The following is a 25,495-nucleotide window of genomic DNA, read 5'->3' as shown; positions in this document are numbered from 1 at the left end:
TAGCTTTACCTTGGTCATTCTTATGCGCAGAGTCTCATTCGAGTGGCGTTCAACAACAAGAAAGATGGACTTGCCGCTGCTCGAAATTCTCATCGACCAGTACAAACCGGGCTTTCTTAACTACTCCATGGAAGACTACGACAAACACAGTTGCGCGGTCTCTGACCCAAATTTCAAGTTCACTATCGGGAAAAGACACATAGTAAAGTTGTTCTACGATACCAAAGACTCCATCCTTGTGGTGAGTAGTCTAAGGCCCTCATGGGCACGTAGTAAGAAACGAATCATACAGGATTTTGGTGATAGTATTGCAATAATGATCATTATGTCCGCTCATAGTCCATATTTGTACGATAAAGCTCAAATGCTGTAGGGGACACGGTTGCCTAAAATCAGCACTCCGTGGTATATCTAATCTCAAATCTTCAGTTGTTGCAAGTGTTGAGTTTGAGAGTTTGAGTTTTATTATAGAAAAAAAACGGATATTTCTTTAGACTAATAAACACGTGTAGCGTATGGTCCACCTTCAAATACAATATTGGCACACCACTTTCAAGCGCAACAGAGGTAATATGGGACGGCGAAGTACTGACATGCGAGTTTAGCTAACCGTGTCCCCAACTGTACAATTTCATGTTTCAGCTGACCTTTCCTTTCTTTTTTCTTAATAGACTTATCCCCCTTTCATGTTTCAAGTATTTTTTTATACACAACAAACTTTGTGACTTCTTTGTGACATGGCCTGCATGACCGTGCCCTCTGGAGAGGTGGTCACGCGAAACTCGGGTTGGGTTTACGTTTGAGTGAGGGACAAGAAATGGGGATGAGAGGATCAGGGCTACGAAAAATTTATTCTGGCACCACAGGCTTGCCGTATCGCCTGGCCTTATGTCGGCAACGCGCGTGCGTTTGGGCTTACACACGGCTGGTTCCGTCCTTTGTCGTCAACTCGACTGTCGACGTCCCACTGTTCAAGTCGTATGTGAAGTACCCAACGTGTACGGCCTCGGTGCCCTCAGTCTCCGATGATCAGCCACAGGGCGTGAGATTGGGTGACATCTGAAGCTGCTGGATCCGGGTGGGGTCGGTCTTCCATGCCTGGTCGCAGGATGTTAGGTGAGGCTCAGTCATACCTACCGGCTCTTCGTTGTCACAGACCAGTCCGCCTCGTTTGTTTTTAAAGCTTTCTTCCCTTTATCTTCATACTACATTTTGTCTTCCAACCCGTGGTCAGACGTCCTCGCGGTGCTGACTTTCGCTCGGGGATCGGAACCGAAGCCCAACCCGAACCAGAAACAGTTAAAAGCTGTTATTTTTGTTCTGAACTGGAACTGAACGGAATCGAAATTGCTTTTTTAAGCCACTGAACCGAACCAGAAGTGAGCCGAAATAAATCTGAAGCGGTTACTGGTTCAAGAAAAGGTTCAGGTGAAATGCTTGCTCTAACAAGCCAGCCCCCAGTATTTCCGTTGCAAACAATGCATCGAAGTTTCAATGATTCCACTACGTTTTGAAAATCACATTTTCAGACCGATCGAGAGCTTTCACGAAGTGCCATGCCGAAAAGCACGTGAACGTTTGTTCAATGTGGTGCCGATTTCCTTGCAGCGTACCAAGCTTTCTGGTGTCGCATCAGGCGGCAGGTTAGAGATGCCAGTTCATCGTGGTTTTGATTTTTTTTGGACACATTGAGTGAAGTTGTGCTCGCAATATGTAGTGTAGTTCATGAAATGCTGCCCTAGTGCATCGAGCAATCGTAATTCGCTCTGAGCCCACTTCCACGCAGAATCAAATTTATCATTCTGCCAGGTATTACAGTCTACCCATTCTCTGTTGTGGTGCAGCTTACGTGTACATGCTGAGGCTATCCACAACGCCCTGATAGCTCTGACGCTGTGCTGCAATTGTGAGCCAAATTTCTTCGTGAAGAGTATTATGAAACCATACTTCAGTACGGGAATGTGTTATACAGTGAACCCTCGTTAATATGACCCCCGATAATCTGACATACGCGCTTTACGACCATACTCCTGGGGAACAATGCAGTGAAACCTCTGGAAATCCCCCCGTTAATATGACAATTCCGCGTTATGACCAGAATTTTCGGGAACGACCATGGTCATAATAACGAGGGTTCACTGTATTCTGCACCTAACCCGGCCTTATTTTAAAATAATCTGCACCTAACCTAAATCATTCGAAGGAAAAACCCTCAGGACAACAGCCGCCTATATTTCGAACAGGAACGGTTCTTTTCCACGCCACAGTCCTCACGATTCGCATGTTATTGAAAGGGATAGGATTGACGTGTTCCAGGGTAATATAGGTCAACAGAATACGTGAATTGGAAAAATCTAACTGGTCTTCTAGAAATGAAGTGAACAACATACGTCATTGAGGAGCCTTGCTGGAGTGCGGAACTTGATGATGTGAATGAATGAATCTTCCCCAAAAAGCCGGCTATAAATATAAGAAGGTTAGAGGATATGTGGGACGCTTCCGAAGCATGGAAGTCTTTTTTTTTTTTGAGGGGGGGGGGGGGTCTACCGCATTCGTGATGGTCGGTTCGGATACTATAGTGTCCTTTTACTCCTCGTTCATCACCAATCCAACCAATCCAACGCGAATTAACGGAACAGTTTCTGTGCAATTTGATGTAATGCATCGCAAGAGCAGACGACATACGTTGGCAGTTTTCGGGAATTCCCTCTTTGGAAATAGGAGAAAACGTCACTTGGACAAGTCCAATGAGGAAGCGGCCGGATAGCGTTTGGCGACCGACCGGCGGGGAATTGGTACGGCGTCTGCAAGTCGCGGAGTCGCAGATTTTCTATGGTCGATTGTGGAATGTGTCATTTCATATTGCGGTGCCAATATTGCGCCGCGAATATCGCGAATATTGCGGTGGAACGTGAAGCAGACCAGCTCGGATACAACAGCCTGCGCCGCGCTCCCATCCGATTGCTTGGCTTACGTCGTCATGATGTTGCTATCATTGGGGCTTCCTTAGCTGCAGAGGGAGGGCGAATATTTATATATTTTCGGAAGAGAAACTTGGCCAAGTCGACTGTGAAGCGGTGCCGAACGTTATCGCACACGAGTCCGCATGCCATAGTCCCTTTAATGCCCTATCCACGCGGGAAACTTAATGCATTAAACGGAATGGCTGTAAATTCACCTCCTACCCAACCACCGTCTCGAATGACAACCCAGGCAGCACAGCACGACGACCCAACGTCGGTGCGCCCGCGGCGACCGACCCGACCAGGTCGGCTCCCGATCATGGTCCGGCATACGGTTTGCAACACGGGGATGCTAATGGTCCGTTATCGGCAGCCTGTATCGTACCCCAACGATTTCCCGAGGTGCAGCCAATGCACACTTACGGGTACCTCCTAACCCCAAAACAAGAGTTAATTTGCGCGATTTTTAAAAACAAAATCAACATGTCATTTTAGAAAGAAACTCTTTATTGTATCATAGTCACAAGATACATTCACCAGCAATGAAAAAAATGAGTGTTACATTGAAAGTATATATCACCACCAGTCCCGCATATGTACTATTTACTGCACAAATATTCACTTAACACAGGTTATATGGAACAGAGATAGAAGTTGGAACTCGTTGCCAGTTAAGTTAGACTGTTGAAAGATGGAAGTCACTGAAAAGGTTAGCCAGAACGGAATTGTAGGCCGGTTCCACGTTAGCTCAGACAGGGAGGTCCCATGGACCTCCTGAATTTTCATATTTTATATATATTTAGACGCTCATCGCAGATGATGATCAACATTGGTAAAATTAATCATTCGAATACTTTCCGTGCAAAAAAATCGAGAAATCCAGCCCTGAATTCGATCGTTGCAATTTTGCCGTGTTTGCACGTGTATACATCCTGAGTTTTAAAAGATATCGTAGTGCAATTTTGTTGTGCTTTATTATACCTACCTGCCAGCACTCCGAGCGCAAATTTAGGCGCAAAGCGGCGAACATGCTCTGTCGCGCAGTTTTGTTCAAACTTCGACGCTTCTTGCTCTGGCTGTAGATATCTCCGACACGTTCGTACGCAGTGGGGCCGCGTTTTAACGCGCTAATCAGCAGTATACGCCTTTGGAGAAGAAGCTTTTTCGTTAGGTGAAAGGCCTAACATCGGGCCATATCCTGGCAAAATATATCCGAAATCAAGTGAGACCTTTTTGAGAAATACACGCGCAAAATCCATGTTTATTTCGAAATATCCCTAAACATTTGCCTATTTCAGCACATGCCGCGAGGAAGTATATGCAGGATAGATATATCAGATGAAAGAGCATTAAAAGCTGAGTGAGCTGATACCAAATATTATGATCAGGGACATCTATAGCCAGAGATATCACGCGTCGAAATTAGGACAAACAGGGCATGTTCGCCATTTTTTATAGCACACAGCGTCGCACCCGCGCTAAAATTTGCTCTCTGACAGCTGGCCTGTAGGCATAATAAAGCAGCATCAAAAAAATTTCACCACGATATCTCTTAACACTCGGGAGGTATACGCATGCAAACACGGCAAAACTGAAACATCCGAATTCAGGGCCGGATTTTCTAGATTTTTTTGCACAAAAGCTATTCGGCAAAAATGTTGATCGTAATATACGATGAGCTTATAAATATAAAAAATACTGAAGACCCAGGAGGTCGATGGGACCTCCCTACCTGAACTGACGTGAAACCGGCCCGTAACTAAGTTTCAAACGCCGTTACACGTAATAAAACGTAATGAAAATTGATATGAAGTTCCTAAGCTACTTTAGAAATGTAACAGGTTACCTTCAAGTTATTTTCTACTCAATATATATATGTACTCTTCAGCTCTTGCCTGTCTATATGGTTAATTCAGGCCTTGCTGTCACAATGGGCGATTCAAGACGTTTCAAAATAGTCTTGATATTGTTACAAGATCGCAGTCTGTGTTCAGATGCGTTCCCCTTGCCCCAAGTCCGTTCGGAGAATGCCCACGCGACGGTTCGAAACCGCCCGCCCATTTTCACGCCCGTCTTTTTCGTCTTCGCAACATCACTCCCTCTCTTCCCCTCTGGCACTGTTGCGTTGATCTTCCTGGGGAGCCTCGTTGCCGGTTGAGAGTCCACGGTACGGTGCCAGACGGTCGACGTGAACGACAAGGGGCCGGGCACGGCCTGTCCGCCTGATCCGGTAGACGACGTCATTGAGGCGCTTAGCGACGACATATGGTCCCTGCCACGGCCGCTGCAACTTGGGAGATAGGCCCCGCTTCCGAACAGGGTTGTAGAGCCACACCGATTGGCCTTCCTCGAACCTCCCTCCGGACGCCGCCCGATCGTAGCGAGTCTTCATACGTGTGAATGCTTTCTGCAGATGTTCTCTCGCAAACATGTGCACAGTCTCGAGGCGTGTGCGCAATGTCCGTAGGTGGCCGGAGACGTTGCCTGCAGCGTGGTCAGCATCTGGTGTTGGACCAAGAGCCAGCTCGGTTGGAAGGCGGAGGTTGCGTCCGGTCGCCATCATCGCTGGTGTTTCCCCTGTAGCCTCGTGGAGCGCTGTCCTGTACGACAGAAGGAAGAGGGGAACCAGAGTATCCCAGTTCCTCTGATTCTCGGACACAAATAAACTCATGTGCTGCAGTATAGTGCGGTTGAACCTCTCCACCATTCCGTCGGACTGAGGGTGGAGCGGGGTAGTCCGAGTTTTGGAAATGCCGAGGCACCTGCACATGTCCTGGAAGAGGTGGGACTCAAAGTTGCGGCCCTGGTCGGAGTGCAGCAGCAGCGGCGCCCCGAAGCGCGATACCCACTCGTTAACGAGGGTCTCGGCCACCGTAGCTGCTTCCTGGTTAGGTAGGGGGTACGCTTCAGGCCACTTCGTAAAGTAGTCCATTACCACCAGGATATATTTGTTCCCCCGGTCCGTCGTCGGCAGTGGGCCCAGAATGTCCAGTGCTACTCGTTCAAAAGGTGTCCCCGAGGCACATTTCTGGAGTCTACCTCGGGTGCGCGTGCGGGGTCCCTTCCTGGAGGAGCATAGGTCACACCAGCGGCACCATTCTTCCACATCTCTCTTGTACTCGAGCCAGTAGTACCGCTCTCGGACCTTGGCGAGCGTCTTGTTGATGCCGTAGTGTCCGCCGGCCTGGCTGCTATGGAGCATGCGCAATACATTGTCCCTGCACGTTGTCGGAAGTACGAGTTGTGTCTGGTTTCTCCGTCCGTCACGAGACTCCCATACCCGGTATAGGAGGTTGTTACGCAAATCGAGGGAGTCCCACAGCGACCAGTAGCCTTTGACCTGATCTGATTGCCCTGACACCTCGGCCCACGATGGTCGAGATCCCGCTCGCTTCCATAGAAGAATGGGGCCAATGTTCCGATCCTCCTCTTGCGCCCGCCTCATGTGGTCCAGGTTCTCTTCGGAGTGTACTCCAACGGCGCAGGCTGTGTGGGTGAGAGAGACATCAACTCTTAGCGGACGCGCTGGAGCGAGGACGTCATGATCGTCCGCATGCGCACAATGACCGCAATCTTTTCCTTCGCAAGGAAGTCGAGATAGGGCATCAGCGTTGGCGTGATCCCGGCCTCTGCGATGTTGTGGCGTGAAGTCATATTCCTGGAGGGTTTGGATCCAGCGTGCGACCTGCCCTTCAGGATTACGGAACGTCAGCAGCCACTGCAATGCAGCGTGGTCCGTGCGTAAGGTAAAGTGGCGCCCGTAGAGGTAATGATGAAAATGTTGGACGGACTTTACGACAGCTAAGAGCTCTTTACGCGTGACGCAGTAGTTTCTTTCTGGCTTGCGGAGGGTTCGGCTGAAGCATGCGATGAGTTTTTCGGCGCTTCCTTGTATTTGCGACAGCACGGCGCCGATTCCTGTCTGGCTAGCATCGGTGTCTAGGATAAAGGGAGCGTCCGGTACAGGAAAGGCAAGTATTGGCGGCGATGTCAGGCGGGACTTCAACGCAACAAACGCTTCACTGCACGCGGCCGACCATTCGAAATCATGTCCCTTGGCCAGAAGCTGGTATAGGGGGTCTGCCATTTCAGCGAAGTGGGGGACGAAGCGACGGTAATATGAACAAAATCCCAGGAATGCTCTGAGGCTGTGTTTGTCAGTCGGCACTGGCCACGACTGGATCGACTGCACCTTCGTGGGGTCAGTCTGCACTCCCATAGCCGATACTCGATGGCCGAGGTATACAACGGAATGCTTGAAAAACATGCACTTCTTCGGGTTGAGCTTAAGGTTGGCTCTGCGAAGTCGCTCGAACACACTCTGTAAACGGTCAATTTGTTCTCCGAAGGTCTTCCCATGGACGATGATGTCGTCGATGTAGACGAGGCAAACTTCCGGCGGAAGCCCGGACAACACAGTTTCCATAAGGCGCTGAAATGTTGCAGGCGCATTACACAGCCCAAACGGCATGACCTTGAACTGCCAGAGACCACGCCCCGTTGTAAAGGCAGTTTTTTCTTTGTCACCCGGAGCTACTTCCACCTGCCAGTAGCCACTACGTAGATCCAGCGTGGAGAACCACGCAGCACCTGCCAACGCTTGCAGGGTGTCATCGACGCGGGGCAGGGGATAGGAGTCCTTCTTCGTCACGGCATTCAGCCGGCGGTAGTCCACGCAAAACCTCGTGGAGCCGTCCTTCTTTTTCACCAACACGATAGGTGAAGCCCAAGGACTAACGGAGGGCTCTATCACGTTCTGATCGCGCATATCACGGACGAGCTGGTCTACCTCTTTGATACTAGACAGTGGGACTCGTCTGGGTGCCTGCTTAATGGGGCGTGCTGACCCGGTGTCGATATGGTGTACGCTGTTGCTCGTGCTTCCGAGTTCAGCGGAAGTGAACGAGAAGACGTCCCGGTTCTCCATGAAGAGAGAGCGTATCTGCTGTTGCTGCTCCGGAGGTAACGTAGGATCTATACCGGTGATAACCTCGTCGACGTACCGAATGAAGCCTGGGTCGTGTCCCACGGAAGGTAGGCGTAAGGCGGTGTCTTTGGCACCGGCCGTAGGACGTATTTCTACAATTTGGGAGCACTGTGCAAGGCGTTGTCCTTTGTGCAGTGTGATCGGAGAAGGAGTTAAGTTGAGCACCCGAACAGGGACCGCTGCACCTTCGCTGCGAACGAGACCACAAGCCACCATGACGCCTGTGGCAGGTGTTCCTTCCTGGGACGGCTCGACCATAAGAACCTTAGATGGTAGCTTCGACGGTGTTCGGCCAGGCACGATTCTTTCCGCGTAGGGCGCCAAAGTGACTGTCCGACGACATAGGACGTGAGGGTGGTGAGAAAGTCTGCGAGATCCCCCGGAACCAAGCACGAGTTGTCGCCGTCCCAAAAGCAGAGTGCCATCACGGGCGTTTACCACGCATCCATATTCCCTCATAAAATCCAAGCCGATGATGCATTGGTCCGTCACATTGGCGACATAAACATTGTGCTGGAAATCTTCACCTCCAATGGACAGGGTTAGCGTTACAACACCATCAACAGGTACTGTGGTGCCCGCCACAGTCCGCAAAGAAGCCTGAGTGTCGCCCCTACGCGTGTGGCTCTCCTTAGGCAACGTGGCAAGGTACGACGAGCTGACGAGACTCACTGTGGCCCCAGTGTCAATTAACATCCGGCATGGCTGGGAGTTGACTTTTCCGTCCACATAAAATCCTGAAGTTGAGGGCACTTTTGGTACAACTTTCGTAGCTGGGCAACGCCCTCTGTGTCCAGCTAGTTCCAGTTTCCCGACCGCTGCCAGCGCGTATTACGGGTTGGACGAGTTGTGGGAGGCTGTCCGCGGTCACGGGTCGGGCATACGCGACGAAGGTGGCCGCGGCCGCCGCAATTCCAGCATGTGAGATCTCGAAACGCAGAAACGTCGTATTCGGGTGGTACGCCTCCCGGGGAGTCACTCTCGGTTGCACCTTCGTATGCCACGGCACGAGCGATGGCCTGCGACGCTTTGGCCGCCCGTTTGGCGGCATCGACTTCCAAAGCGCGAGTGAGAGTCGCACGAAGGCCAGCAGGAGCCGACAGTCTTACAGCTTGCTGCACTTCCGCGTCGGCTATGGCATCCACGAAGTAGCCGACGGCAACGGTATCCACCACGTCCTGAGGACAGTCGGCGAAGGCGATGCGAACCTTCCGCTCGATGTCGAAAGCGAGTTCGCTTAAGGATTCCCCCGGCAGCTGCAATCGGCTCCGCAGCTGAGCATGAAAGAGGCCCCGCTGATGACGGTCGCCGAAACGGCGCTCCAAGGCTTCCGTCAAATGTCCGAAATTGCGCCTTTCCGATGGCGATAGCGCGTGCAAGACTGCAAGTGCAGGGCCTCTTAAGGAAGATACGAGATGGCATGCCTTCTGTTCTTCGGTCCACCCGTTTGAGTCAGCTATCACTTCAAACTGTGCCAGGTAGCTGCTCCAAGGACCCTCGCCGTTGAACTTGTCCGGTTTCGGTCCCGAGGGGGACACGGTGTGACTTTGAGCTGCCTGGGTTGGGAGCTGGGCCGTTGGCTGAAGAGGCTGGCTGGCTGCGTCCGCCGATGGGATCGTCGAACGGTGACCGCGGGACACGTCGAGGAGCGCCGCAAACTCGACGCGCATTGTCTCCACCATGCTCCGGGTGTTCTCTTCCAGAACCGTCCGCAGTTCCTCTCGAGTGACAAGACCAGAGACATTACGCGGGGCTTCTTCCGGGCTAGAAGCTGACCTCCTCCTTCGGCGTCCGGGCATCGTACAATTCGAGATCCCACTTCTGACACCAAATGTTACAAGATCGCAGTCTGTGTTCAGATGCGTTCCCCTTGCCCCAAGTCCGTTCGGAGAATGCCCACGCGACGGTTCGAAACCGCCCGCCCATTTTCACGCCCGTCTTTTTCGTCTTCGCAACAATATACAAAAATGATATCAATATCTGCTACGACAAAAGAAGCCTACATTTATAGGGTTCGGGAGGGATTTGATGATTTTGATCTCGTAATAAAGCACATGAAAAAGGAGCACAAAGCAAGTTTATGCTCTACGAGTTGTCCCCTACATACATATCGTAGAACCGTGCCAAGTTTCAATCCTGCTACTCAGTGCCCTCTATCATTATCAATACACTGCTTATCGTTAAGATGCGCGATACCTGAGCTTCCTAATGCTCGGCTAAAACATAATTTGTAACATTCACCGTGTAACAACGGGAGTTAGTCGCGCCGTGCACGTGCCATCTTTCATCTCAAGTCATGGGGTGAGGACTCAGCCTGCGATGTTTGTAGACCAGAATCGAACGAAAAGAACTTTGCACTTTCTTCAAGCTACTTTGACGAACTTAACCCCCCACCCCCGAAACAAAAGAAAAAGGGAAAGGAACAAGCTCATCAAGAAGTTACTGGAGCTCAAAAGCAAAGAACTATGCAAAAAGTTACTCAAAATAGCTAAGCCGAGTAGCCTAGTTACAGTATCGAGTTACTGGTAACGAGTTACGGCCAACAACATGGAACTTGTGAATAACTTGAGAATCCGTACTACATGTGTCATGATCGTTCTATACCTTCTTTAAGAAAATAGAAGAAGTATTTGCGCACCTTTGCTAATACGAGGGCAACATACACACAATTTGGGAACCACAATCTAAGAAAAAAGGTGTGAGAAGGTGGTAACTTCCTTAGTTACCTCCTAAGCCAACATAGCGTCTGATAAGGGGTGCAAAAAGGTAGTAAAAGAAATTATCATCCATCCAAATTACAACAAAAAGGTGTACGCCCGGGGGGGGGGGGCGTACACCTTTTTGCCTCCTCCTTACACCTCCCCCCTCGCTCACCGAATCAGAAGCGGTAACCCTATTATTCGTGGCAGAGAAATATTAGGAAAAATTATATTAGGAGAAACATTTAGGAGAAATATTAATGTATCAAGAAGATGCCTTTTCTTATGGCTTTCTTGCTACGAAGGCCTCTTATTATGGATATCTGAAGTCCTTTTAAAAGAAAAACAACACAGCATACCAGATTGTATTCCTTTCAAGGAAGCATCACAGCGCGATAGGTTCATAGTGTTCTAACGGAAGTGCGGGGTGGATTCTGAAGTTCATTATCCTAAAAGCAACGCATAAACCACAATGGATCACTGAAATCGAAACTATGCGATGCTGCGCTGCTAAGTTTCGAGAGAAGCCTTCTAGAACGGTGTCACTCATGTTGAAAAGCATCTATGAGTAACGTTTGTCAATGCGAGGAATACCACAAAAAGAAATAGCACTTACCACTCGATGAATCGCTTTAAAATGTTGGAATTCCTCGAAAGTTTCGGGAGCACGGCCGGATACATTCGTTTCTCGCAGCGAGAGCGACGGGGACTCCGACAGTGCAAACACGGCTGGATGATCGAGGAACATCCCGGTCATTGGCCAGATTCGAAACTGTCGGTTACGTGATTGCATCACTCGGCGCCTGACAGTCTGGGAAGCGAAATCCGTTGCTGCACCCCGGTCATGTGACTGATTATCGTGAAGTGATCAGATCAGCATCGGGGAGCGATCCTATATTTTGGTCACATGACCAAGGTCAGTCCAGACCGGGAAATGATCAGAGCAGCATCGGGGAGCGATCATATATTATTGTTTACATGACCAAAAGGAGACCACAGCGGGAAATGATCAGGGCACCGTCGGGGGCTACCTTATCTTCTCTTATGTTCTACCTCCACAGCTCCCACACCGCTGGGGACCAGTCGGGCGCTATCACCCGTTCACGAGCCGAAGCCCCCACTGCGGTCCCATTCTTTTACCGAGGGTTCGTGGTGCCTGGGAACGTTCTCTCCCCTTATTTGTTGAAAACAAGAAGCGCACGCCTTTTCTGTTACAATTATGTCCTGCATAATTATCACAAAAATGCGTACGCCTCCTGTTTTCAACAAACCAGGGGAGAGAACGATGTCGTTCAAGATGATGGTTGGTTAGGAGGTGAAGTTACTGCCATTCCGTTTAATGCGTTAATTTTGCCGTGCTGCTGGGGTATTGGTGTAGTTAATTGCGTCATACAACAGATGAAGGAGGCACTAGTCATGCAAAGGATAACAGCATCAATGTCAAGTAAAGACCTGAAAAATGTTTAATGCCTTCCCCCTTCGATACGCGAAGAAGTGACAGCGACCACTGTAGTATCGTCCACACGAACAGTTCACTTCCTTACGCGCGTGTGGGCGTCACGTCGGTCAGAAAGCACAGCCTATCGCGAACGTCCCGGACATGTCCAAACTCGTTATTCGGAAACTTCTCTGCAAGCTCCGCGTTGGCAAGTGCAAACTCGGACGCACATGCGTTTCAAGTACACATCGCCTGGGACCGTTGACCACTCATGGTCACGGCGTCATGATCGCGTACTTGTTCCTTCTCCCACCTTCGTCGTTTCGCCTCGGCTTCGAGTTCCCTAACTCTCAGATCTTCTTGGCTTCTTCTCATCGCAACCGCTTTGCATTCCCTCTTAATCACTCCACGTGCTATGCCGTTCGCGTGCTGCAGCCAGCACGCTAAGCCTCCCTATCCGCGGACGTCGTACAGTTCTTCGTTGCTGCCACGTCGTTTGGGACACTGCAGAGCCGTATATTAAACGGGAGGCCATTAATGGGTCATGCCTATACCTGAAGCTACACCCACTTTTTCAGCTTTCTGACGAACGACGTCTTGAAATATGGGACACTATCAATCAACCTATCCTCACTATTTGTCCCTCTATCCAACATGGCCAGCGCCATTTTGGGTGGAAAATGGTTTGAATGGGATTGAAATGGATACCTCTCACTATCTGTAAAACTAGTGAATCTTTGGTGCAAATTTGATGAACCCACCTAGGTTGCGCAAGGCACGTCGGGAACTGTTGTGTGCTTCCGTCGTTGTACCGCTGCCAGCCGAACCACCTGCTGGTACACATCCTGTCGTCAGTAAGATTTTTTTAACTTATCTACACGAATAGTTGAATGAAAAATGCAGGAATGTTTATATTCATAAGATTCAGTAAGTAAATACAAAATTTTACAGCACAGCGCCGTTTTTGTTATGATTTCGTTGTGATCGCAGTGTTCACTAGGCCTAACACCGACGATAAAACGTATTATTTTCGTTTAGATATCGACAGCGGAGCATCAGTTGAAATTGATTTTTGGAGAAACTTAAATGAGCATGTACAGCTGGCATCGTGAAATCAGGGTAGTCCGGGCAAAATTTCTATCACGAAGTTCCCGCCTCACAGTGTTTGTTTTCGTTGCCATTTTGGGGGGCAGCAAGGTGTCATGGCGAATCCTTTGGTAAAAAGCAAACGAATCAGGGGAGCGAAACTGTGATTGACAGGTCCAGCCCCTTTTTGTGACTCCCCCCAATGGCCTGACTCCCGTTTAATATACGGCTCTGGGACGCTGACTGCGCTCGCACCACTCGCACCACGTTTTTCTTTTTCTTTCTCTTCTGCTCCACGATTTCCAGTTACGCCAACCAATGGGACGCCGAATAAAACGCCAGGAACCACATAGCGGCCATCACGGAAGTTTCCTCATACAGCTATCGCTGCAATAAAAAGGGGATAGGCACAAATGACTTTTATATGTGAAGTGTCTCTACGCCCTAGAGTGTTTTGTTAGTTGTTAATGTCAAATGATTGAATATTAAAGAACTTGAAGATGAGGTATGACTCTCTATCACGTCCGTCGCGCATGAATCCGAACCCACTTTCCAGTACGTATAGCTTATTGTGTCAAAATAGTGTCCGGGATGTTGAAATATTCGTCATCTGCTTTGTAGAGTTAGTTATATAAGTATCCGTTCTGTGGGTGGTAGGGCGATTGTTCATTTGTTTTGTGGCCCCCACCACTATATTTCACTGACACCGATATTATCGAGTACACTCGTTAGATCCCCACCTTGAACTGGCACCTCGCCCTCCACGACAGCTAATAATAATAACAACAAGCGCAATAATAATTAAATCGTACATCATATGTTTATTTTTATCCTTTACAATATTTCTATAAAACAGTTATGAGAGCAGCGCAGCAATTGAGTTATACGGCCAGGCGGACATCCTCTCGAAGAAAGTATGCAACTACAGGATGAATGACTACCTAGAATTCATTAATTAACTTTTTAATTAGTTTATTTTATTAATTTTAATTAGGGGATTTCGGGTAAAGGAGAGATTGCAGAATCGGAGACTGTCCTCGTTGAAAGCCATTCCACATCTACCACAAGGTCTCTGCGCTTTGGCTTGCACCTCCGGTACTTGATCATGGAAGTGCCGATGCCGTTCAAGCGCGTGTGCCGCCGACTTAGACAGTGCAAGTGTAGGTTCAACACTAGCGCTGCACAGTAGCTTCCAAAATGACGAAGCGAGTGCACGATCAGGCTGGTCGACTGCTGTCCGCACCGCGGCCACAGGTCACGTTCTTTATGCGTGCTTTTCCTTTCATGTATCTGTGTCTCGTGCTTCATTCGTTTTACTAGTCATTGGAATAGGCGTTTGTTATGGCACGTTAGCTGTAAGCATGCAGCGGGAAAGGGAACATCATAGTCGGGTTCCCGGCTATCACAAGAACAATGTGGCGCATAGTACGAACACTAGTTCTTCCCGTTCTCCTAGTTCATCCTCCATCTGTGTATATTTTTATTTGAAAGATATTCCCAGCTGCTCCAACGCTTGCATCATTTGCGGGTGCAGTGAAGACAAGCGTGATAACTAATGTTTCCCGTGCAGGCGAGGATTCGAGTTATCCGTTCAGTTTTAGGCCTCAAAATATAGCCGCATTATCTCACGTATTTATCGCGAACATGGAACTTCACTGGACTGCTGCCTCGCACACATGTCCACTCTTGATGCAGGAAGGAACTGCCAGCGTACCAGCATCCATGCCGCTGACGCGGATCCCCGTCGTCTGCTCCGCGTGCACTCATACTGCACTTCCTATCCAGCAAGTGCAGGCCAGCCGTGAACTCGTGCAGAAATAGTCCTGCACCATTGCAAAACGAATACGAGAGTACAGACCGCGCGACCGGCACTGAGAAAACGAATACAGAAGTGCTGCACTGCCTGCACTAGTTCAAGGAGTGCAGCCAAATCGAAGACACCAAAATTATATAGGGTTCCGCTTTCTGAACCCCACCCACGTGTAGGACCCGACCCGTCAAACCCGCAACCCAGTGAACACAGAGGCAAATATTATTCTCACACAACGACTTACATTTGGCAAAACCTGGAACCACTCGTTCGGCACAGACAGAAATGTTCTTCGCAGTTTTTTCTTCAGCTTCGCTCGGCGCCCACACACGCCCTGGTGCTGCCGGTTAAGTGTCCCCCGTTATCAACTCGGGGAGCTATCAGCTCACATCGGCGTCTTGCCTTATGCGCCCCCTGCCACGATTATGAAACACGCACGTACGTGAAAATATCCGTCCCCGCATTTTGACATGCAAATGAGCCGAAACCGAAACCGCGGCGACCGGAAACGCCGGCCCTCTGGCCCTCGAGCGGAAACGCTGAGTACAGCCCTCATTCCACGCCAGAGGGCCACGAGCGATGGAGATGATTGGAGTGGGTGCCGATAGGCTGGCCAGATAAACCGCCTGTCGACCCAGATAAGCCTTCGCCGGCGTAGATGTCTTGAGCCGCGTTTCTTAGGTCTCGGCTCAGTTGCACACCGAAATTCAGCTATGGATATTTCATGGGACGCTCTCTTTTCTTGATTTTTAGAACGGATTTTAATGAGTATCGCCTCCCGTTCTGCTATCTCACTTTTGTCCAAAATCCCTAATTCAGGAGTTAATTAATGATTTTTTACGTGATTAGTCACCTCGTAGTTACATACTCTCTTCCAAAGGATGTCCGCCTGGCGGTGCAACTCAACTGCAAAAACGATATCGGTGCTGTTCTCATAGCGTTTTATTAAAATTCTGTAAAGGATATAAATAAACACCCTGTAGATGCAGGCTCTGCGTGCGTCTTCCCAAAAACAGTCAACTTGAAATATTTTGTGGAAATGTGGTAGTTTAGTCAGAGATGTGCCTGCAAGACAGAAAAGCTTATATAGATGGGTAGAAATCCAAAGAACAGTCTCTGTTCGAAATATCGGCGGCTTCTGTCCTGAGGCAACTCCCTTCCTAGAAAAGCTTATATGCTCTACTTCAATGCAAGCAGGGTCATAAAGAGAGACACGATGAGATTTATGTATAGACACAGAGCTTTATGTATGTAATCACAAGGCAGTTAACCGAATGTAATTCTGTGATTGTTTTAATTATAGGTAATGATCGACGGGGCATATGGACTGTTCCATACGCTGGAGAATTTCCAAGCTGGATCCTTGCACGACACAGTGCGCATCACGGGACATGTTAGCATCGACGCGGTTCACGTGCCTTACGACACATCGCTGGTCAGTCACCTAGAACGCGCAATGGTCTTCACCCTGTTTTGGTTCTACTAAGCAGCGAAGACGCCGATTCCAGGAATTGAGTTTTACGTACAGTTACGATACAATTACGAATGGGCGATTTTAAAAAGATGCGCGCGCCACCAAGCCCGCGGCGCAAAGCACGATGAGAACTTTAAGGGACACTGCTCTGTCGTCTGCTTAGGTTATGGTTTACTCCGGCTGAGCTGCTGCAGCGCACACTGGGAATGTTGTTGTTCTCCTTCTACCTCTGCTTCTGGCCGTCTCGTAATGCGCTAAGGCGCTCCAAGTTCCCACGATCGCATGCGTGCCACAGGTGGCGCTTACTTTTCTAAGAAGGTCTATTGCCTCTCATGTATCTCAAAACAGTCCGTTATCACATTTAACTCCGTTGGACACCCGCTATGACGTACGTGCAGTGCATTCGTCCTCACGATGCCCTGCTGAGCTTATGACATCCACGCATGACTTAGGGTCGAATACATATCGCACCATAAAATCGGTTCAGGGAGTCCCCTAAATACGCACTACTTAGGAACTATAGGCATACGAATAAATAATTCGAATAAATTCGAATAAAATTCGAAAAATAAATTCGAATTCGAATAAAAGCAACACCATACAACAAGAGCGCAAGATGATAGTCGTCAATAAAGCCCAACAGCGGAGAGAATCAAAACACGCACATTTGTTTGTCGGTCAGCTGCGCTAAGCATTACACTGCACTGACACGGCTTTCCGACAACTTGGTAGGGCGCCTCATGCAACGAACAGGACGCGCCCTTACTCATTTATGTTCTCTCTCACATGTCTCTTCACACATACATGCATACAACACAGAACGAGACAGCGGCATCTGGCGAACACACCTTTCTGTCATGTCCAGCAGTACTGATTCGCTACATTGATCATGTACTTAAGGTCTGAGAACACTGGCAAAACAAGTTCGAAAGCCCGAATCTCATACACGCTACAAGCAATAGCTAGATGCAAGAAGCGACAAATTCGGCGGCGGCGGCGCCCCGACTCAAGCGGCAAAAACGACATGTCGGAGCTACAAAAACGTGTATATACTTCCCGCGTCGATATTTGTCGCTTGTCGCCAAATATCTCTGAGCGGCGCTTGCCAAAATCCGCTAGGTTAGCGGTATGTACTTGAAGTGAATTACGAGATGCCTGGACGTACCGGGGACGGACGTCCTGTTGGTACGAAGGATACTTTAAATTCCTTGTTCTCGATCTCGTTCCTCGTATAAACGCGCAAGATGTGGGAGGCAACAGCGTTTCGTGGATGCCAAGTTGAACCTTGGAGCTTGTAGGTCGGAAGTAGCTGCTTGAATCTATTGTTATCGCATGAAACAAAAGCACTTGCACATTGTGTTCTAATGGATAGAATTACAGCGCCACTACGGACACATACGATACCATAACAAAATTTATGTAGTGGGGATTTGGTGTTTAGTTTCCTGCGGCAGTTCAATCGAAGTTTTACGATACTTGAGACTGGGATGCCACACAAACAATTGAAAAGTACGAATTTTCTCTCACTAATGTAACTTTGTCAGTAAATCCTGTCGCTTTGCAAATGGATTGGGTAGCTCACCCGCAACACTGGCTAGAGTGAGAGTATGTATAGGGTGTCGATTGTCGAGCGTTATGGGATGCCGCCTTATAAGCTCGTTCGTAGTAAACATTGCACTCTGACTGGTGACCCCTTGTGACTGGTCTTCCGCCTCGATAACAATACACGCACTTTGCAGAATAAAGCTCAATGCACACCACCACCACGTCAGCTAATGTGGGTGTTCCTTGAGGAAGCGTAGTTTATCTTTCTTGGTGCGAGCTGTCTACCATCTTATTTCGTTTATAAAATCCTTTCGCCTAGTCATAGTTATCGCTCTTTTCGGTTACGGTTGAAGGAGTAGCATGGTATACAAGCATTTGTACATAATTGTTGGTGACATTTCATTGGTCTGAAGAGGCACATTACGGTGCAGCAATATATGGGGGGGGGGGGTAAAGTTCGGACAGCTTGGGGCGCAGCCCAGCACAGTTCCATTGCAATAATTTGTGGTATCCTCCCATGCCATTTTAAAGTGACACTGAGCTTGTCTGACAAGAACCCCAATGAGGGAAGGAACTGAGTATTTCATGCAGTTGTTGATGAAACATGTCGCTACACCGTAAAGAGAGAGGCCATGGTGTACTGCAGTGGTGCCAATAGCGTTAGGCGGTGGTGGTGGTGATAGGGCTTGCCGTTGTCGGCCTCACGTATGTGGGCAACGTCACGACGACGCCCTAGGGAATGTGCGTCCTGTGCCGACTTCTAAGGGAACTGTGCCAATAGCGTTAGGAAATCCCGGATGCCTTTTGGGATCCAATTGCACTGGGAGAAGTGCTGTAGCGCTGTTATCGTGATTACCACAGACGGGCGAGATTGTGCGCGTGGTCCCTCCTGATGTCCGTTCTCTGCAACCTCCGCTGGCTTTGGGGCCCCTTGAGTATAGGAGCGTCCTTGCTGGTATTGCTGTTGGACAAGTTGGTGCGTCTGGCATGAAATTTTCTGGTCTGAAGTTTTCTGTCCCGTTATGCCATGTGGCTGTGTATCAGGCGGTCGCTTGGCTGTGCCCCAACGCTTCTGGGCTGTTCTTTCCCGAAAGTTGCAGAAAAGGTTGCTGGACGTTCCTCTGTCGCATTGCTTTCCGAGCCTTCTTGATCAGGACATCATTGGAGACACTGAACCTGTATGCAGCTGTCTCTAGTTGCCGTGCAGGGCAGGTCTTATCGGTCATCATATGCTGCTTTCCACAGTTTACACAGTTCGTACAGTTTTGCACCTCATGATCTCCTAAACACTTTGCGCATACCTGGACGCGACGGCAGGCTGTACTGACGTGGCGGAACCGTCCACTTTATGGCATTGCGTAGGGTTTATCTACTCTATACACTATCTCAATATAGATGGGTAGAAATCCAGCGAACCGGTAGATGCAGGTTCGGTGCCCAGAAGAAGAACAGTCTCTGTTCGAAATATCGGCGGCTTCTGTCCTGAGGCAACTCCCTTCCTACTATCTCAATATGTACGTTATCGGGGAGTGGCCCGTGGAAGAACACCACTTTCACCCACTCACCAGCTTTCCCAAGTCTGTGCACGCCGACGATTGGGATGTCTGAACGGATACGTGCTGCGATAGTGCGGTCACTTACGGTTGTGTCAGACACGTGGACCAGATCAGTGGTTGACCCCGGGGGTGGCGGCATGAAAGCACGAACATGGATTGCGCATAGTTAATTGAGGCATAGAAGCTTGTTGACGCCTCCAGAAGTTTTCACATCCACTGCAACAATGTTTTTGTTGCGGTTGACGCATATTTCGGAGAGCTCATTTGGAGCCGCAGATCCTAAGTATAGCTCCAGTTTGGTCAGTCGAAGGGACGATACAATGCTTTCGGTGCCGACTGGTCGGAAATAGGACTGTGCGCGCTGCAGACGGCCAAGTGGGCGATACGTTTCTTGATACGCTTGCACATTTCACCGTGTCGTTGCTCGAGGAGGAGGAGGAGGTACTTTGGCGGTGACCTTGTTGCCTTCGCCGTTTTCGTTGTTGACGTGGGAGTTGGAACCCGCTGCCATGCAGATGTAATGCGTGGAGTGCCGCGTCTCCTGTATTGTAGGCGAGAAGGTCGCTGTCCTGATCTGAGGACGATGCGGGCGTAGTGGGAGCTCTTTGAAGAGTGAGCGGAAGCTTCTCTGAGACAGTCATGAAGTTACCAGCTGAGTTTTCTGGGTTGATTTGGGCAACCTGGATTGGGCTTGCAGGTAGTTCGCTCATAACTGGCGGAGGCATTGCGCCCGAGGAGCTGCGTTCCACTGCGGTGGTACAGCTAAGGCAACATTCAGGGTTCATTGCAGAGCAGAGGACTGCCTAACGGCAGGACGGCATAAACTACGCGGAGCAGCGACAGCAGGGATCGCGAGGGAGCCACGGATTCGGGCGTGAAACTACGTAGGAAACTAGCTGGTTTCGGAGATGTTAGGCCTAAAACTGGCAATCGGTCAAGAGCAGAATGGAAGCGCGTCTGCTCAGCGTGAACGTCAATAAAAATGACGTTATCGCGTCCCCGTCGCGGTTTCAGGGTTGCAAACCTACTTTATCAGAATCAGCACGGCTCAACACCATAGGACACATCGTTGCTTTTTACAAAAATTTATTTCATATAATTTGTTTACTCCTTTCGATAGTCTGACCTTGTGCAAAAATATTGAGATACCTAACCTAACTGAAATTTGCGTCATTCACAAACTTTGCAAGTCAGAGATGGGTACAAAAGATAACAAGGGCGTCGCAAATCAAATGCATCTAGCATGCATCTAGAATGCGCCGTGGCAGCCGTCGTACAGAGCATCGTGAAGCCAGACTAAGTCTTCGAAGGCATCGCTGCCAGCTGGGACGTTCAGCAAATTATATCAGAAACTTACTCGAAAACAGGTGTAACGGTGGGCAGTTCAGTCCCGGAATATTTAGGAACCTGGCTACGCACGTGAATCCAATAGGACAACTCGTCTCACGCAACACCATCTCTGGCAGCCAGGTGAAGACAAGAACGTCTCTCCCAGCCTCCAAGTGGACAGCTCTGAGGTCCATCCACCTGACAAAAAATGTCGTAGGAGAAACCATGAAGACCATTCCCAAGACAACGGATCAGCGTCTTGCGCTCGAGCGGAGTCCATCCGCGGAGCAGATCAGCAACGGCTTGGCATGCATACTGCTTCTCCTCAGGCGTGCTTTTGACGAGAAAACGTCTCTAAGTTCGGTTTGGTAGCCAAAAAGCCAAAGGTCAATATTTACGATGCGACGAAATTATGCCCAATTGCATGACGCGATGACTCGGTTAGTAATAAATCGATAGCAAACAACCGGAAAAGGCAACAAAGCTGACACGTGTAAGATTCTAGCTAGAGCCCTGCGCGGATGAGATTTTTGGCATCCGCATCCGACCCGCATCCGCGCAACCGTTATCCGCATCCGCAGCACACACAACAGTTTACGATCCGCATCCGATCCGCAAAATCCGCACGTTTCGAAGGACGCGTAAAGTCCGCAGGAAGCATATGTTGGTATAATTTCGGATGCCTCCATGCTGTCACGGAACGACTCACGACGACAAGCAAAGGGAAACATTTCAACAAACGCGTTATGGAGAGACTTCTGGAACGCGTGGAACGCTACCTCGTCGGTGCTCGCGCGGTTCGAGACGCCAGAATGCCTTCTCTCCCGTTTTGGCCGTGCATGGTCAAAGGTGAACCCGAGCATGCGCTCGCTGTCGCAGCGCAATACAAATAAATTACTGGTGGAAAAATTACAGCACGCGGTATATCCGCATCCGATCCGCTACCGAACCGCTGCCTTCGTATCCGCATCCGATCCGCACACCGCAGAAAGTTCTGAATTTTCATCCGAACCGCAAGTATCTTGCGGATATTCGCGGATATCCGCTTCCATCCGTGGATGGAGCAGGGCTCTAATTCTAGCTAACAAAGTCATTGCGGCGACTGACGCAATATCTGGGTGTGGCGGGTGCGTGCGAGAGAAACGGAAATATAGGAGTACGCGTACATTCCGGGTAGTGTATCTCGCGATCGAGGTTTCGTTGGAAAGCGCTTTGGGAGGTTCTACGTGGATCTCAAGCTATATCGACTTCAAGAACAATAACCAAAATTTCATCAATTTACAAAGTTGAAATATTAAAATGTTACGAGAATGCCGCCATATATGAAACTAAAATATGATCAGAATCGAAGTAAGGGCAGAAGAAAGGCCGGCTGGAGAGGAACCCAAAAAACCCAAGTCCAACTCCGAGCTATCGAGAAAACTATACGGGAGCCCTGAATAAGATTAGCGACGAGGGAAAATTCGACTGCCGGCGCGCACAGCGAGCCCTTACCTTCTCCCAGCAGGGCAACTTCGGCGTGGGCGAGTGTGAAAGTGGCGTACAAAGACGGTGGAGTGCAGAGGGGGCTCAGTACCGTGGAGGGGACAGAGCCGAGCAAAGGCATATGAGATCGTGGTGTTTTCCCGTAAAACATTGCGGCTCGGACACGACTGAGCCCGTTCCTGTTTTTATTTTTTTTTGTTCGCTATTTTCATGTTTCAAATTCTCATCAGAGATGAGAAGTTCAACATGAACGCTTCTGACAATGTAAGTTACTTCTGAAGAGGTGTTTGCGGAGACTTGCTCTACCTCTGCAACTAAAGCCTTGTTGACGGATAGGCGATGGTGTGAGGCGCCTTCGACAGCCCGGACATGCTCGAGATCGCCCAAACCCGCAGTCTAACGAGATCAGAGGGTCACCAGATAGACCACGAGACCGCCACGTGCCTTCCCGTGTCGTCGTCGTCATCAGGGCCTCACCATCCAGAAGGTCAGCGCTTCGATCCACGTCAGTCAGACTACCGGAGCATGGTTAGCGGCTAACCATGTTACCGTCAAGCTTCGTCAGCCCTGTAGTTCTGATGTTAACGCAGTGGAGATGCTCTGGGAAATCACTGCCTGCTATATCTACGCAAACGGCCACCGATGGTACCTGAAACGTGCTCGAGCACGCCATCATCGGCTCGCGGGGGGTCCACCGGTTCTGCCACGATCCAAAACATCATCGACAGCCTCGATAGTGTTTCTGGGCGCCTCCGCGACCTTTTCGCAGTCAATGGAGAACGAACTCATCATTAGATTCCGCAACGATGCGCTCCGTTATGCATTACGCGATAATTCCCACTAACCGGAAGTGCCCATTTATTTTTGCGCAGGGTCAAAATACCGCAAGAGGCTTTAAAATTATATGACACAAGTCTTCAGAAAAAGAAATACGTTTTCTAAGACTTACAGCCAAGCTTATTCCGATAACGCTTGCTTGAAATTCTGAAACCGCATCTGGCATTTGGGAACGTACGTGGGGGTCACTATATTTATGCACTGCACGTATACGCCCATAGTGACACAATCGTACGAGACGAGGTCAGCCTCAGGTTGTCGTACTTCTGATTCCCGTTCATTTGTGACTGTGTGTGTGGATGTCGCCGCGGGCTCATGGGAACTATTACTATATAATACCTAGTCTACGCCAGCTTGATTGCGTTCTGTCGCTGTGTTCTACAGTTTTTTGTCTAGATACTTTACAATACATTTACAGCCCCTGCCGTTGACCATCCAACTGGAACCGGGAAATCATGACGAGTGCCTCTGTGAGATTAGGGGAAAACGAAGAACGAACGGCTCCGAACAGTGAGTCAAAGTTAGCTAGAGCACGGAGAGGTGTCAGCTACGGTACAATATAGATATACGTCTGATTTATTTTGACACGCAGGATGACTGTAACTCTCGGAAAGCGGGCCATCTCTTTGCCAATACACGGCAAAGGCGACACTGAAGATGTTCAAGTGAAGGTCAGCCGTTCTGCCCGCGGCTACTTTGACGTCAGCTTTAATGATAAATTAGTAGAAGCTTTAGACGTCATAGCATCTGAAGCGACAATAGATGGCCACGTGGACATCTCGTGGGTGGAAACGGTCAGTTCAAGTATGCTTTGTACAGACATTAGAGCTCAAGGACAGATTTCATCTTCGGAAGGGAATGGAGATTTTTATTGAGCACAGTGTGGGAGGGGAGAGTTGTGATGGCAAAAAAGTAACGAGAAAATGAGAGGCCCCACATATCTGAAACAGCTAAGCCTGCCCTCTTCGAGCAACCACAGCAGCTGCGCGGATAGCGGTGGGATGATGTATCTTTGTCAGCAGGAACTACCTTCATGTATCTGTGTGCTCTCGTTTTCTCGCTATTTTTATTTAATCCCAGGTTATTCCCTCCTGTGTTGCAGCCTCGTGAATACGGAAATCGTCCAAGGGGATTTTAAGAAGTTGCTGAATGGCCTTGCTACTTTTTAAGAACTCCGATAACACAATTGTGGTTTTGCAGACGCGAATCAATGTCTCACATTGGTCGGACCATCTATTTTGAAGTTATCGCGGTGCAGACGTGTGACACTGCGAGGAAGCCGCCTTGCCTGTCGTGGCAGTATAGACCGCTCCTCACATGAAAAATACTACATTGGCGTCGCACGCGATCTATCGAGATCTGTGATAGCGGATTATTTATAAAGGTTACTAGAAAAATAGCACATTTGGAGAAAAACGCGGCTTTTCGTGTCGCGTATACGTACTGCTTTTTTGCAGGTAATGCGGTAAGACGTTTAATTGATGTATTTAATTTTAGCTAATTTATTATTGATTAAATTATTTAGTGAAGTGCACGTGACCACAGGTGGGTTCTTAATCCCATATGAAAGGCATTCTAAAAGAAGCGAGGAAAAATATTCTACCCAACCCGTTGGCATCTCGCAATGCAGTGCCATGTGTTGAGATGCGCAATGAAGTGCATAAATGTTACCACTTTAACATCTCAGCTGTTACTGTTCTGTGCCTGGTGTTTCATGGTGGTGGTGGTAGTGGCGGTAATGATAGAAGTGCTTGCCGTAGTCTACCACGCTTAGGCGCGGTGGAGGTATTACATGAACGCCTCTGCACGTGTACCCTACAGTTCTTTCCTTAAATGCCACATCTCTTCTGCTCCTGAAATATTATTCGCGTGGGTCTTGCTCCAAGGACTTTGAAGGGACGCGAGGTCTTCAGAAGTCAGATGCATTACCACAGAGCTGTGAGTTGTGGGAGCCTATTCCCACTCTCGGGGCACAGCCCATCCGTTCCGTCCCCGTGCAGGGGGAAACACAGCAAGGAATACAGGCTATGTCAAGAAACCCGATGTTCAATCACCCACATGATGCGTACGGAGATTACTCTCACAGACAGAAGGGAAGAAAAAGGGAGACCCAGACCCGCACTACCATAGGGCCTGAGCCTCATAGGGAAAGAAAAAGCTAAGAACAGATGCAGAATCCTAAGATAGGGTTAGTAGTAGGAAGACAGAAAACAAGAAATAATGAAAGATAGAATTGATGAGCTAGCGAAACCTCACCCAAGGGGAGGAACCAGACTACACCTGCGG

The 25,495-nt window shown here is 49.1% G+C and overlaps 1 protein-coding gene across 1 annotated transcript in view; it reads left to right on the top strand.

The window, feature by feature from the left end:
- LOC135386871 (uncharacterized) overlaps positions 1 to 25,495 on the top strand; it is a 50,673-nt gene that overhangs the window by 20,517 nt on the left and 4,661 nt on the right. The window contains exons 3-6 of the mRNA XM_064616386.1: positions 31 to 241; positions 16,287 to 16,418; positions 23,628 to 23,719; positions 23,802 to 24,003. Of these exons, the coding sequence (XP_064472456.1) occupies positions 31 to 241; positions 16,287 to 16,418; positions 23,628 to 23,719; positions 23,802 to 24,003 (637 nt within the window). The remainder of the gene's footprint in view (positions 1 to 30; positions 242 to 16,286; positions 16,419 to 23,627; positions 23,720 to 23,801; positions 24,004 to 25,495) is intronic.

This window comes from Ornithodoros turicata, chromosome 3 (genome assembly GCF_037126465.1).
Source record: "Ornithodoros turicata isolate Travis chromosome 3, ASM3712646v1, whole genome shotgun sequence".
Taxonomy (NCBI): domain Eukaryota; kingdom Metazoa; phylum Arthropoda; class Arachnida; order Ixodida; family Argasidae; genus Ornithodoros; species Ornithodoros turicata.
This window is presented reverse-complemented; position numbering and strand designations above follow the sequence as displayed.